Here is a 14360-nt window from a genome sequence, read left to right as displayed (position 1 = left end):
AAGTTTCAATATAAATTACGTTTTGATATTAATGCGATGATACTTATTATATCTTGAATTTGCATCTTCCCGTTCTATGAGTTCTTCATCGATTAGGAGGTCAAAATCACCCAGTGATTCTTCGGAAGGGATTTTATTCCACCTAGCATCAGGCACGCCATCTGGTGGGAGAACCACAGACACAATGTTGTCGATCAGTTTGTGTTTCAATATTCTGTCGTTATGAGTTGTGGACATCAAGGAGGGGGAAGCGTTTACCTCCACCAACCACGGCTTCAACACGTTGTCAATGATTATATCGTATCCATAACACTCAAAACAGTGTCTATCATTAGCCATTACTGGCGCGACAGCTTTCAATGAGTGAACGATTAACCACTGCATTTCTGCAAACAATTTCTCCGTCACTGATCGTCCCCGAGTTCCCTCCAAGTACAATCGAAAATTCTGAATGCTCATCTTCCCCCCGTGCAAGCTGTTATAGTCCCCTCCGTGCCTCTGCACACTTACGTTAGTCAAGTGTACGTACATGTTATCCAATTCTGTGACACTCGTATCGTACTTCACAGTACAAAATCTGCAAAATCCGTGTTGGAATAAATAAGCTTTTAGCGGGCGAAACGACGTTACCAAAACATACAACCTCAAATCGAACTTCTTGCCGCCAATCAGAAGGGGATTGTCTATGTAACGTGATATTACGTAACTTTCCTTACTGCTGAGTTGTGGATGAAATGGAGTTTTCGCTTCACGGGACCACTTCTTAAGTTTCGAAAGTTTGTTTATTAGGAAAATTCCGGCCCCCTGTGATTTTCCACAGGGCTTCATTATCCACGTGCTTTGTGGAGATTTTCTGTATTCTTCAACAAACATGTTGTAGTCTGCAGGTAATACGTAAGTGACTGGAATAAAGTCCAAATGTATATAGCGTGTAACGACTTGGCCGTTGGCCATAGGGATCTCAGTTTTCTCAGCTAGAGGGCTCAACTCTCTTTCGAGTTCTTTTCTGTATCGCTTGATGTTTTTTACTAGCAAATCCTTGCGTGACAATTCGTAGTGGTTCGGGAAATGATTTATCAATTGGTTGTCAGTCATTCTGTAGCCACTTTCAATACTGAATATGTTTCTGCAATTTTGCGTGAAAGACCAGTAGAAGTTCCACTCGTCATCGGGGCCGACGGAGACCCAGCCGCGGCGCTCAAAACTGTTTGTAATCACGGACTTCTCCAGGTCGGTACAATAAGTCACTCTACCTTTTTCAACAACGGCTGGTAAAGCTTTTCCGTGTATATTTTGGGGCGCTTTCTTGGTTTCCAATGCCATTATTGAATGAATGTCGAATAAAATTATAAAAACGTTACTGATTTAATAACAAAAATATAATAAAAATATGATCAACTTTGAATATTTTGATAAAAAATATTGTTTCACAAATTGACACTGTCAATTTTTTTTTAGAATTTTTCGTCTTCTTTTAAACGAAAGAGTATGTATAAATACTTATTCATGGATATAACATACTTTTATACTTTTTGTAATCTCAATTTGAAATACTATTTTATCGGTTCACTGAACCTGCTGACTGAATCTTACAAAGTAAGCTGTGCTTTTGAAACGATGAAAAGAAAATGTTTGAGCAACTTTCCAATAAGTACACAAAATATAATGAAATTGGTACGTAAATAAAACGTTGGTGGAAATTCGTGGTCGATTATAAATACATGTAGGTACCTGAAAAGTGGATTGAAAAGTGCTTCACGGTTTGAAGGGGAATAAAAAAATAAAGCTTGATTGATGGTGGCGCGATGAAAGGGGATGTTTTCACGGCAACCCGGCTGAGGCAAAAAGAATAAAACCTCTTGTGTCTTCAGTTTACCATCCAATTTTAGTGGAGGCGACTTCAATTCCCCAAGGAAATCTTGTTCAATATTTCTTCTACTTTGTTTGTTTGTATCATTTCCTTTAAACTGCGATACAATGGTATCTCAATCTTAATACATGATACATATTCTGTAATCCGTATCTAACATAAAAAGTCGTTTTATGTGCTTTTGTATAGTTTTTTCTCGTATTTGATCTAAATAACACGGATGCTTGTACTGCTTAACATTATTTTGGCTTTTTTTTTTGACGTGGCTTATTGAGATTTGTCGCAGATGGCATTAACTACTTGGCCGGAGTTTATTTTGGCTGCTGTTATAATGGCAAACTAAAATTTCCTAATCAGAACTATTAGGTAGATAATGGTGCCAATTCCAGTACACATCATCTAATTTTTTAAGGTATACCTGTCATTTTCTTATCCGCCGAAAACGAAATGGACAAAAATCAAAAATCAAAAGTGTTTTACTGCAATTGTACAGTCCAAAAAAAAAAGATGTCATAGTATGTATAGACAGATGATTGACAGGTGGTCATTTTAAAAAGAATGGTTGCATAACCCGGGCGAATCAAATAGGTGGCTCACAACTTAATTCTGTCGGGTTATTGGCCAATGTAAAATTTTAAAGCGTTGTTTTAGATTTGTGCCTAAAATTGACGTGCGTTCCATAAATTTTATGCCTGCCGATTACCCGTTCCTTTTCTTTTCGGCGGATAAGAGAATGACGGGAATGGCTTAAAATAAAATTAGTTGGTGTGTACCAGCACCACTATGCCAGCAAATAATAATAATCATCTTATTTCTTCATCACAATTAATAATTTTGAAATGCTCCAACTTTTATTGAAGGTCAAATTTATCGGCCTTAAAACATACATACATAGATATTACAAAAGATCATAATATCTAGTTCCAATCGGGGTAGGGATCACGGAATTCCACGAACTTCGAACGTGACGTCTACTTTTGATTCTTCCAATCTCATCAAAATCTTCATGCATGCTCGCCGGTTTAAATTACTCTTAAAAGTCGTGCGAAAATATCTTCCTTGCACGTTTTATTGAGGTAGAACCTCATTATACCCGACTCCGTGTATTTGTTTCTCCAGTAAGTTTTTTAATAAACTTAAAAAGTATCTATTTGAATCATCTATACTCAATCTATACTTACAATGGTGCCAATTCGGGCAATCACCAACTTAATTTTAACTTAATTTGAAAGGACTAAAACTAGCTCCATCTCTTTCTTCTACCTATTGTAAATGAGGGACAGCACTAATTTAAGACCTGTCAAACTAAAAGGAGATCATGTTGTGTCCGCCAGATTAGGCACCATTACACCTAAGAAATAATATATTCAGTCGTTTTGTGTCGAAAGACACAAAACGACTGAATATATTATTTCTTTCTGATTTCTTCGCGTAGGTAGTCCTCTGCGATAGTGCGTTCAATCTCTCACTAAAGTAATCACAGTCCTCGGTTGACAGACTATGACGAAGGCAAAGGGTGTCCCATGAAAATCTTATCTAAGTCACTTGGACCATTTTTCACTCGGATCCCATTTATTTTGACCAGTCATGTATAATCTGAGGCACCCGACCATTTTCCTTATTCAAATAGTGAAGCAAAGCATGAAGAGTACAACATATCAGGTCAAAGGCAGGTAGTTATGAATAAAGAGACTAAAATCTCCGTGAAAAATTAAAAACACAAGCAATGAGTTCATAAAAAAATCTCAACCTTTCTGTTCCCGAGACTCCTGACCTCGGTCCCGCTCATTAGGGGATCTATTAAAATTCAAGACAAATATTCTGACAGATATAACAGCTGTATACCTGTAAGAGCGAAGGACGCGCACAAATAAAGACGCAAGAGAAAACCTCTACGAATGCCATTCAGACGTTTTACTTTTGAAAAAAATCTACTGAGATCAATTACTTACTTGTTTTTTGTAGATATCAATATTTAAAGACAGGTTACGCGAAGGCAAGAAACGTTTAATGATACATAATTATAAGGTAGTTTTTGTTATATATAATTGTTTATAATATTTAACTACTTGTGTTTCTAAATGCAACCATCAAGCGTACTCAGATTAAATTCTCGCTCGTAACAGTCGCAATTCAAATACGGTTTTGTAAAAATCAATACTAGATTTGGGATGAAAGAAAACGTCGTCGTGAGGAAATGTGTTGCTTTTTCGACGTAACTTATTGTAGATTTTTCGCAAATGACATTAACTACTTGGCCGGAAATAACATGCTTATGATGGCGTCTAAAGGCACGGTATAAAGTAAAAGTTATGAAGTGACAAAAACTCAACGACCGAATGCACAAAAAATGGTGGAGAGTGAAACGTCGGAAAAAAGTAATCAATTTAAAAGAATCAAAGATAATATTTTTTTGACGTGCCGTAAATTGACCTTTTTCTGCTATTGTAGTAAAAGTGTTTAATTTAAAGTGTGATAAAGATATATTTTTGACTTGACTTTTTGTACATTATACTTGGACCTGGATCACTTGGACATCTATACAAAAATATTATACATATTATTTTCTGTCAACCAAGTCATTAATATTAACAACAAAGCTCTGCCTGCAAAAATAACAAGCGTGAAATGTAACTATCATGTTACAAGCTGGTTACAAAGTAATTTTAAATATTTTGTTCTACTCGTACTTAGCCTAAAAATCTTTTGTTCATAAAAGTTAAATCTTTGTGGGGTTGACTTTTCCATATAAGTGTTTCGGAATATTCTCATAATTTTGAGGACGAAAGCGTAAAAGTGTCGGCAAATTGGGGACTGTCTAATGGATCGTAGAACAGAGGATCCTCGCGTTTGTGACTCTCGTTAAATGAACCGGCAAATGCAAAGATGTTTGAATTACTTTCAAGTGCTTTTGTATGTAAAATAACAGGTGAATATTCAGACACTGCTTGCGGACTATGTAAAATTTTGTACGTTTCGTGATGTTTTATTCATAATGAGTAGTTTGATATGAAAAGTATTATTTTTACAAACTTTTATTTATTATTTTAAATGCAGATTCTGTTTTTAAATTCATTGAAATAATTTTAATTTTAAATGATGAACTCGGTTTCGACGTAAAGTTGATTTGAAATAAAGTAAACATACTAAAACGCCCGATAGACACTTTAAAATCTCACCCAAAAAAATACAAGTCAAGGATTACATACAAGAGAAAACATAATCCGAATAAAACACGAAACGATTGCGAACATATTCCCTTTTCGTGATAAAACGCATTTATATACCAACAAGTAGACATAACCGTTTATTCTCGTCTTCTGTCTTCGACAATGGCATATAAAACCGTTAGTATCTTGTTCTCTATAAATATTTCCTTTGTTGAGTTGGTTGCTTTCGTGAACTAGTGGAGTGCTCCCTAGCGTAATAAGATGTACAAGCTCTCCTTGTACTGGTTAAGGAAAATGTGATATTGTCCTCGTAGTACCTACCTATATTACACTGATATTATATTAAACGCGAAAGTATGTTCCATTTTCACGACTAAACGGCGACTAAAATAATTTGTAAAATCATATCAAGGATTTAGACACATCTTTTGCAAGCATTTTTTACATCCAAGCTCAACATCGATAAGAAACGTTATCGTATTCGATTTTTGAAATAACCACAAAAGAAATCATTGCAACCGCGCCGCGCATGAACGAGGGCTTCGACCAATAGCCGTTCGACATCTATCTACGTAGATAGCATTCGCTGCGTTTATTCGTCGCCCTCGATATAATTTGCGTAGTGCGCGGCGAGTTGTCATGCAGACCTTGCTGTTATAGTTATTTCAAAAATCGCAACTGCATTTGTTCTTTTAGATTATAGTTTGGTAAAAAATTACAGATTACGTAGTCTGTTTTTCTACATCAACAGCCTAGTAACCTATTTGTAGGGACAGAGCTTCCTTAATCGACTGGACAGTGTCGAGCAATTTCAATCAAGCTGCCCTGCCGCAGGTTTATAAAGTAACTCGTATAGTTGCTTATCTAGCTTTAAATATTTCTATTTATAAGTCATTGGCGACAGATTATTACACTGTATAGCATAGTGTTCAGTCTCTCTCTCTCTCTCTCTCTCTCTCTCTCTTTATTTAAGAGCTGCGCTCTTGTCGGTGAAGTAATCGCCATTCCTCTCTTCTTCCCGCCAATACCTCAGTCAATATGCGCATTTTAACTTTGAATATAAAAGAACGATAAGAGATACCCTAATAACAAGGAACTAGGTAACAGAAACATGCTAAAATTTTGAGCCAAGCTAAAATAAAGCCCAAGTACTGATTACTAAATTAAGTCCCAAGATAAATTCAAACACATAACAGGCTTAAGTCAATGAATTTCGAAATTGTTTTCGAATTATTGTTGGGATCTTAAATTATTATCACGTGCTCAGCGGTGAATGAAAACATGGTGAAGAAATCCAATGCCTGAGAAATGCGTTTCAGAGGTGCCTAACTTGTATTGGGCTGGTTTTCCTTTCGCGCCTTGGTAGTAGATCACATTTGTAAAAAAAAACCGGACCTATCAAATGTTCAGGTCAGGTAAGCGGACCCTGTGAAAACGGGATAACGCTAGGGAACTGATGCTGGACTGGGAATCAATAAACAACATGGAACACGTTCAGCTGTTTGCCTCCCCGGACATTCTATGACTAAGATTATCATTTCTAATACGTGGACCATCACTTATGGATAACGGCCTCCGTGCTCCAGTGGCTGAGCGCTGGGCTCACGATGCGGAGGTCCCGGGTTCGAATCCCGGTGGGGACATATCACAAAAATCACTTTGTGATCCCTAGTTTGGCTAGGACATTACAGGCTGATCACCTTTTCTCTTGTCGATTGTCAGAAAGTAAGACGATCCGTGCTTCGGAAGGCATTTCAAGTCGTTGGTCCCGGTTACTACTTATTGATATAAGTACGTAGTCGATACATGAGTCACGTCAGGGACCTTTGGCGGCTCAATAATAACCCTGACACCAAGGTTGATGAGGTTGGTAATGCACCTCACAACCCACACGATAGAAGAAGAAGAAGACTTATGGATGATCGGCTGACCACCTGTCATACAACTGTTTAATATATAAATTTAAAGAAATCTTTATTCTCAATATGAATACAAATTCATTTACTTGAGAACTTAAAAACTAAGTTACGTACAAAAGCATTTTGAGGGTAATGATAAATAAAAGCTACAATATATACATTTTTTTATTCGAATATGGCATAACTTGCATCACCAGTGTATTCTGAGTTGAGATATATAGAGAGGTAGCAAAAGTGAGTACGTATAATGTAAATGAAATGAAATATATTTATTGTGGATCATAGGGACAGTATAGGCGTTCATATCAATTATAAATTGTTTCATCCAGCTATATCCCGCCATATAGGCATACAATGTTAGGTCTTATAAATCTAGTCATGCTCGTAAACACATTTTACACATAATCATTATTAGCATTACAATATTCATAATATAAAATACAATAATAATACAATCAAATAGGCTAGTTTCCAACTAGTCAAATCAGTTACTTTTTACTAAACGTCAAAACACAAAATTACTATGGAATTTGTATGAAAAAGCACACTGTGACGTCATAGAAAAACGTGATAAAATGTCGGACTTATTATTACGTTTTTCTTGATTAAAATTTATAAATAAGTTAAAATAGAAAAAAGGAAATGTTTTTCGTTATTTTTACATGTACGCTTATTTAGTAATCAGAATTCAATAATTTATCTTGAACCTACTACACGACCCAATTGTCACCACATATACATTTAATTTAATTCATATAATATCATTTAAGTATTCATTTAGAGTATAGTAACATTGGTCTTTAACATATCATGCAGTTTATTTTTAAAAATATTCATTTCATCACATTCACGCATTGATTTAGGCAGTTTATTAAAAATATGGGGAATTCTGCAAAAAATACTTTTATGCATTAGTGCAGTATTATTTTTGACTAACATTAATCTATTTGCCAGTCGTTACATAAAATTCTTCCGATAAATTCCCCCTAGACACCTAATTTATTGTTAGCTCGCGCCAATATCAGCTTGTGTTGTGTATTTAATGCTTAATGACATCTCTGTCTGCAGAGCTAGCTGGGGATTCCGTAGAGGATAGAATGGCAATGGCACCGTTTAATTGGAATCCCCAATGCCCGTACAGACGAACGAACCAATCCAGCAATAGGTAAATTAATGGAATACTTGCCTCTGCATGCTAATGAATGGAATGGTAGATGTTGTTTAGATCGATTCTCAGGTGCAAGCCCGTACATACATAAATAGATACATATCTCTTTTTCTTTATTCAAGAGCTGCGCTCTTGTCGGTGGAGTAATCGCCTTCATTACTTCATAGATTTTTTTTTTTATTACAAAGAAATTCATGAACATAATATCTTAAACGCTAAGAAGCATTGTTAAACCCGACATGGGTTTCTCTCAACGCAAAATATAATCTAAACATCAGTTAGCAATCAGTTGTTCAACTTAACTTATAAAGGGTAGGTAACTTACAAAGAAATAATAAATTGCAAACAATTATGTCACACCATACTAGCTAGTAAACACGTAAACAAGTACGAGAGTAGGCATCATGCGAGCGGCTGCGCAGATAGGGCGTGTAGAACGGTGGTTGCCCCAATAGCATTCCGTTCCGCAGCACACCGATCAATTTCTCAATCGGTGATGTTCTAGCTAGAGTCTACCAGAATCAATTTCCTCGGCCTCTAAACAGTACTGATACCGCTGCTGCTCGGCATCAGGGGTGCGCTTTGGAAGTAGCGGCGCCTACTCGCTACATCACAAAATCATCATAGAACCTAAGTAGCATTTTATAGGTTAGCCCGTCCCAGTGAGCTACTTAATACGTACATAGATATATATATATACGTAATTCCTAATAAAGTGTGCACATCCACAAGGAATCGCACTAGAACTTGCAGACATTTTTGGTACAAAGTCCTAAGATGGAACTTCTTCTTTCGTGTAGGTTGGGAGATTAATGGCCAACCTCATCAACCGTGGTGTCAGGATTGCTATTGAGCCGCCAAAGGCCCATACATAAACTAGAGGCCGAAATCGACTCCTTAATGTGCCCTCCAAAGAATCATCTTGCTTTCGACAATCAGGTGATCACCCTGCAATCTCCCAACCAAACTAGGGATCACAAAGTGATTTTTGTGATATGTCCTCGACGGGATTCGAACCTTGGACCTCCGGATCAACATTCAACACTCAACCATTGGATCATAGGCCTTCATAAATTGCATAATCAACGTGAATCGTATAGTAACTGATCAGCTTGCCTTTCGTTTAACGCTCAAACGTTATTAGAAAGACAACGCTGCAGTCCTTTTTTACTCATATAGAACACAGGTACCTACTTACATTCCAATCAACTTAATAAAACATTTTATAGATTTATGTAAGGTGTTCCATGTCTGCTCGAAAATCGAAAATAATGTATCGAAATTGAGATGTGTAACTAATAAGCAGGTTTTTTTTTAATTTGTAATTAGCATATTTTCTTTTTGTAGTTTAATTAGTCCAACTCCAATGTCGTTTAAAACTACTCATGAAAGTAATTGTTTCTCAGTAAGCGAATCAAATGTATTTTCTTTTTGAGAAATAAAGTGTCTTAAATCTTAAACCTTACGACATTCCTTGAAAGATAAAGCGAATGCAAGGTCTTTTGTTTTGTATTAGTTTTATTTGGTTGATAAATAATTTACGATATAAGAAAGAAAAAGGCTTATTCATAAAAAACATGTTACTGCGAAATAAACGAGGATTATGTATAAATATATTTAAGTAGGTACTTAGACAAATACAGGTACCAACGTACTGACTTGGTTAGGTATTAAGTACTCAATGAAGATGGTAGCTTATATTGCTTGTGCACTTACCCTATATTGGCTATTACTTTGAGCTGTAATGCTGTAATAAAAATAGAAAGCCAAGTATTTCAAGCGTCTGAGATTTTCTAGACAAGCGCGCTTCAATGTTGATACTCGTTTATTTTCTATCGGGTAATACTGTAGAAACTAAAAGGAGACTAACCTAAGTCTTACACTTACCTATGTACCTACTTCTAACCTTTGCAGCCACCCCCAAATTAGCTTAAGGACGGATCTGAAAAGCCAGCACCCAAAAGATATACGATCCTGATGATCTGATTAGTCCAGCAATCAGCTTCATTATCCTCAGGACCTGGATAACGAACCTGCCGGCATAGCTTACGTTTCCCCTCATTCAACGCTTATCGATAAAGATACCCATACCCATAAGGGTATACGAAGGTTAATTGATTCTTTTAAATATAATCCTAATTCCTCTAAACCAATGCCCTCCGAGAAAAAAATAAAGACAACAGACCTGAGCGTGCCCAAGTGACTTTGTATGAGGAACTCTGGAGAGAAGTCGCTCGGATCAAAAAATCTAGGTTATGTAATAGAATTGAGGAGCTCGGTGGCGCAGCGGTAAACGCGCTCGGTCTGCGATTGTTGAAGTTAAGCAACTTTCGCAAAGGCCGGTCATAGGATGGGTAACCACAAAAAAAAAAGTTTTCATCTCGAGCTCCTCTGTGCTTCGGAAGGCACGTTAAGCCGTTGGTCCCGGCTGCATTAGCAGTCGTTAATAACCATCAATCCGCACTGGGCCCGCGTGATGGTTTAAGGCCCGATCTCCCTATCCATCCATAGGGAAGGCCCGTGCCCCAGCAGTGGGGACGTTAATGGGCTGATGATGATGATGTAATAGAAACTACAATATTGGAGCTCACTGTCAAATAAAAAGCAAAAAAACAGCGAGCCTGAACCGTTACCGTTCTATTGGCTTTCCGACAGTGAATTTGCCGGAGTGAAGGCGTGGTAATTGAACAAACACCGGACAACAACGTCAACGCAATTTCAATTAGTCGCCCAACACGGCCAGCGATAAAACAACTTGTCTCTGCTTTGTTCTAGGTTAAAACACGCCGTTTTAGGTACATTCTGTAGTTCAGAGATGGCGAACATTTATTTAATGTACTTATGTGCAAGTTTTCCAAAGAAATGGCCAATCGACGACAACATCGAGACATCATTATTTATAAGGCATGATTTTTCGTAGGTACAATTTGAAAAGTGTCATCCAAATGTCTCTGAATGTCTCTGAAGAATTGAAGAATTTACTTCTATATTATTGGCTTATTAGTGTGCCATTGATGCATTGATGGGCAATCTCCGATGTAAGTAGTTACTCATGACTGTTGATTTAGTCACCTTAACTTACTCCGTGGTTAATTCGTTCAAGCTTACCAGTAAAAAGAAATAATTAAGTAAGCTGCGTACGACATTATAAATCACGTAGATCCGTGCACGTATATGTAGATATGTTGTCTTTCATTTTAAATTGAAGCTCATTTTGAATCCTTATGCGAATATTCTTAGGATTTTACTATTATGTATGATGTATTTTTATTTCAATACTTGTCTTGTATGTGTGTGTATATAGTCTATAGTTTTCTCAGATTATGGTTAGGTAAATTTTTATTAAAGTATTTATTAATATATGTACTTATAGTATAGAGTATTTATTATATTAACTTTAGTTTTACTTTTAGGTATTTATTTATTTATTATTATTTTTATTTATTTTTTGTTTTTTTTTTTGTTTCCCGCATCCAAGTTGTAAATGTTTGTTTCCTTTTGTTGGTTGCCTGTAAGAAATTGCTCTAGAGCAATAAGGCCGCCCAAATTGTACTGTATTCATGTGTTTTGTCTGATTGTTGAAATTTTAGTTCTGTGCAATAAAGTATATTTGATTTGATTTGATTTGAAGATAAAGTTTTCTTTTTCATCTAATCCTTTTATCCCCTGTATGGATGTAGGGCTCGAATAACAGATTTCCGCTCCTCGCGATCTTGAAAATAAAAAACTTACTTGAAGATAAACAAATAATATTATGATCCCAATAGATTACAGTAATCCTGGAAATTCTAGAATACTCGTAGCACAATACGTAAACAAGATTGTAAAGATTTTCTTTTTATACCAGTTAAACAAAGCTCCATTCGAGGTAAATCAATTATCAGCCGTATTTATCGGTACGCTTTCTCGAAGTGCAGTTTTGTTTGTTAAGCTCGAGATTAAAACACACAACACGCTAATTGTAGTGTCGATGTTAGTAAATGTACTAATAAGCAATGGTTTAGGTACTATAGGATAACAACTATCTACCTACATAATTATTCTGTACCTACGTACATTATTCAAAGATTACTAAACAATACAAAAACTCTAATCAATCAATCAATTATACTTTATTGCACAACGACATGTACACAGGACATAATCAAACGAATAAAAATAAGCACAATAAGCGGCCTTATTTGCTAAACAGCAATTTCTACCATGCAACCTTAGGGTGAAAGAAGTTTATGCATTAGACCACGGGATGGTGCAATAAACATAATAATGATACCAACATAACTAAAAAAACTACCGTAAATATATATTATATTTATATTATATTACACACACACTCTTTAATGTACGATAAACTGCAGAAGTCCAATCAGTTTCTCGCAAAGTAATAAATTAACTGGTTGCACGTAAGACCTCTTGGTTACATGTCGTTTCTGTGATAGACCAAAAACACATACAAAAACAGAAATTGTATAATTAAAACAACTAATGGTTCATAACTTCACCACTGTTTACAAATAATTCGCTGAGCTCGGTACAAACACAATAACACCTATATCCCCCCCATTATAGATTCGTAAATTTTCCAATAATTCTACTGGAAATAAAACACGAAAACAATAGTCAAACATAATTATGATTAAGGCCAAAATACACACCCGAACATTTGCAACACGTAAACTTCTCTAGAAATTTCAAGTTAAATCTTCCCCGGCAAAGTTAGATGGTTGTTTGGAAATTGTTATTTCCACAATACGGGTCACAAGCGATGGTCAACAAAGGAAAAATGCTTTTTGTATTACTTCTACCTAGTGCACCACTCTATTTCATTCGATATAAATCTAATAAAACTACTCTGTGCAACAGTTCTCATTTGTTTTGTAGCAAAAAAGGTTTTCAATAAATAAAATCTGCCCGCTGCACAAATTCTGAAAGGGAATAAGTAATAACGTAATAAATAATAATTGGCTGTACAAATAGAATTCAAAATACAGTACGAAAACTATCGAATAAAATTTCACAGATGATACTCTATAACTATGTGTGTCTATAAAATAAAACAATACGGTATAATAAGACGTAAATATACTATCAGTATGATATAATATATTATACAGGGTGGCCCAGAAGTTCACGTTCAAAATGAAAAGGATGTTTCTAAAAGCTTATTAAATGGAGCAGTTTTTAGAAATACTTTCAGGGTCCATGACAATCTCATGTGTTTATTATTCTTCGGCGAAATTTTAACAAGTGTAACAATTTTGGTCGAATTCTCACTTTGACTTCCAATAACTTTTTTTTTTATCTTTGATTTGACTGTTTTTCTTTTTTCACCTAGCGAAACACATCTTTGGGCATAGTTATAAAGTAAAATAACAGAATTAAAAAAAAAAACGGAAAGGAAAGGGATAACGACAAAATTATTATTTTTGAAGTAAGATAGAAAATCTAGAAAAACGTACAAAATGGGTCATATCTCCTAAACCGTAAATAATCGCTAAACATTATATAGGGGTGTTTCTGGTAGCTAATGAGCCACTCTATCCAATTTTTCATTTTGAACGTGAACTTCTGGGCCACCCTGTATAGTACACTACACGAACAAGAACGCCGTGTAATTGGCCCGATGTGTCTTGTTATCCCTTGTCTAGACACTTGTTATCCCTCCAAAATGGAAGGCACGGCGAAAGACAAATTTCACTCCCAATACAAGCTTGCATTTACCTCATAAATATTATCACGGAACAATTTTGCAAGTAATAAATATTGTAGCGTTTTGTAGTAACAAACTGTCGTAGCAGCTTTTATGAAAGAACTACGGCGTAACGGAGTGCTACGCGGGTGTACATTTAAGAATATGCAGAAGAAAATTTATTATAATATTTATATTTATTCAGACAAATGCAGAAGAGAATTAATATAATATTATATTTTGTATTTGTATTTGTCTTTTCTTAATTATATTCCTTTTAATATGTAAATTCAACTCTTATTAGACTAGACATCCATTTCTTCAGAAAGTTACTTGAAAATATACTTAACCTGATTGCTTATACTTACTTCGTTTTAATTATAATAATAATAATAATATTATTATAATAATAATATGATAATAATAAATTCCAAACTGCATAATCATAAAAGACTGAAAATCTATAACATATTTATTTAAACATAAAATCATCTCAGTGCATAAATTAACACTTCTAAATAATATTTCGTACACAAACAATCAG

The 14360-nt window shown here is 35.3% G+C and overlaps 1 protein-coding gene across 1 annotated transcript; it reads right to left on the bottom strand.

Moving 5' to 3' along the window:
• Positions 1-15: 15 nt before the first annotated feature.
• Positions 16-1323, bottom strand: LOC126369128 (polyglutamylase complex subunit TTLL1-like). Its single transcript, XM_050013421.1, has one exon. The coding sequence runs from the start codon at positions 1321-1323 to the stop codon at positions 16-18; it is 1308 nt and encodes a 435-aa protein (XP_049869378.1).
• Between the last annotated feature and the right edge of the window lie 13037 nt (positions 1324-14360).

This window comes from Pectinophora gossypiella, chromosome 8 (genome assembly GCF_024362695.1).
Source record: "Pectinophora gossypiella chromosome 8, ilPecGoss1.1, whole genome shotgun sequence".
In the NCBI taxonomy this organism is placed as follows: Eukaryota; Metazoa; Arthropoda; class Insecta; order Lepidoptera; family Gelechiidae; genus Pectinophora; species Pectinophora gossypiella.
Note: the sequence above shows the minus strand (reverse complement) of the source record. Positions and strands in the feature narration are given on the sequence as shown.

Coding starts and splice junctions, on each gene's coding strand:
- LOC126369128 (XM_050013421.1), bottom strand. CDS start 1,323: ATGGCATTGGAAACCAAGAAAGCGCCCCAAAATATACACGGAAAAGCT.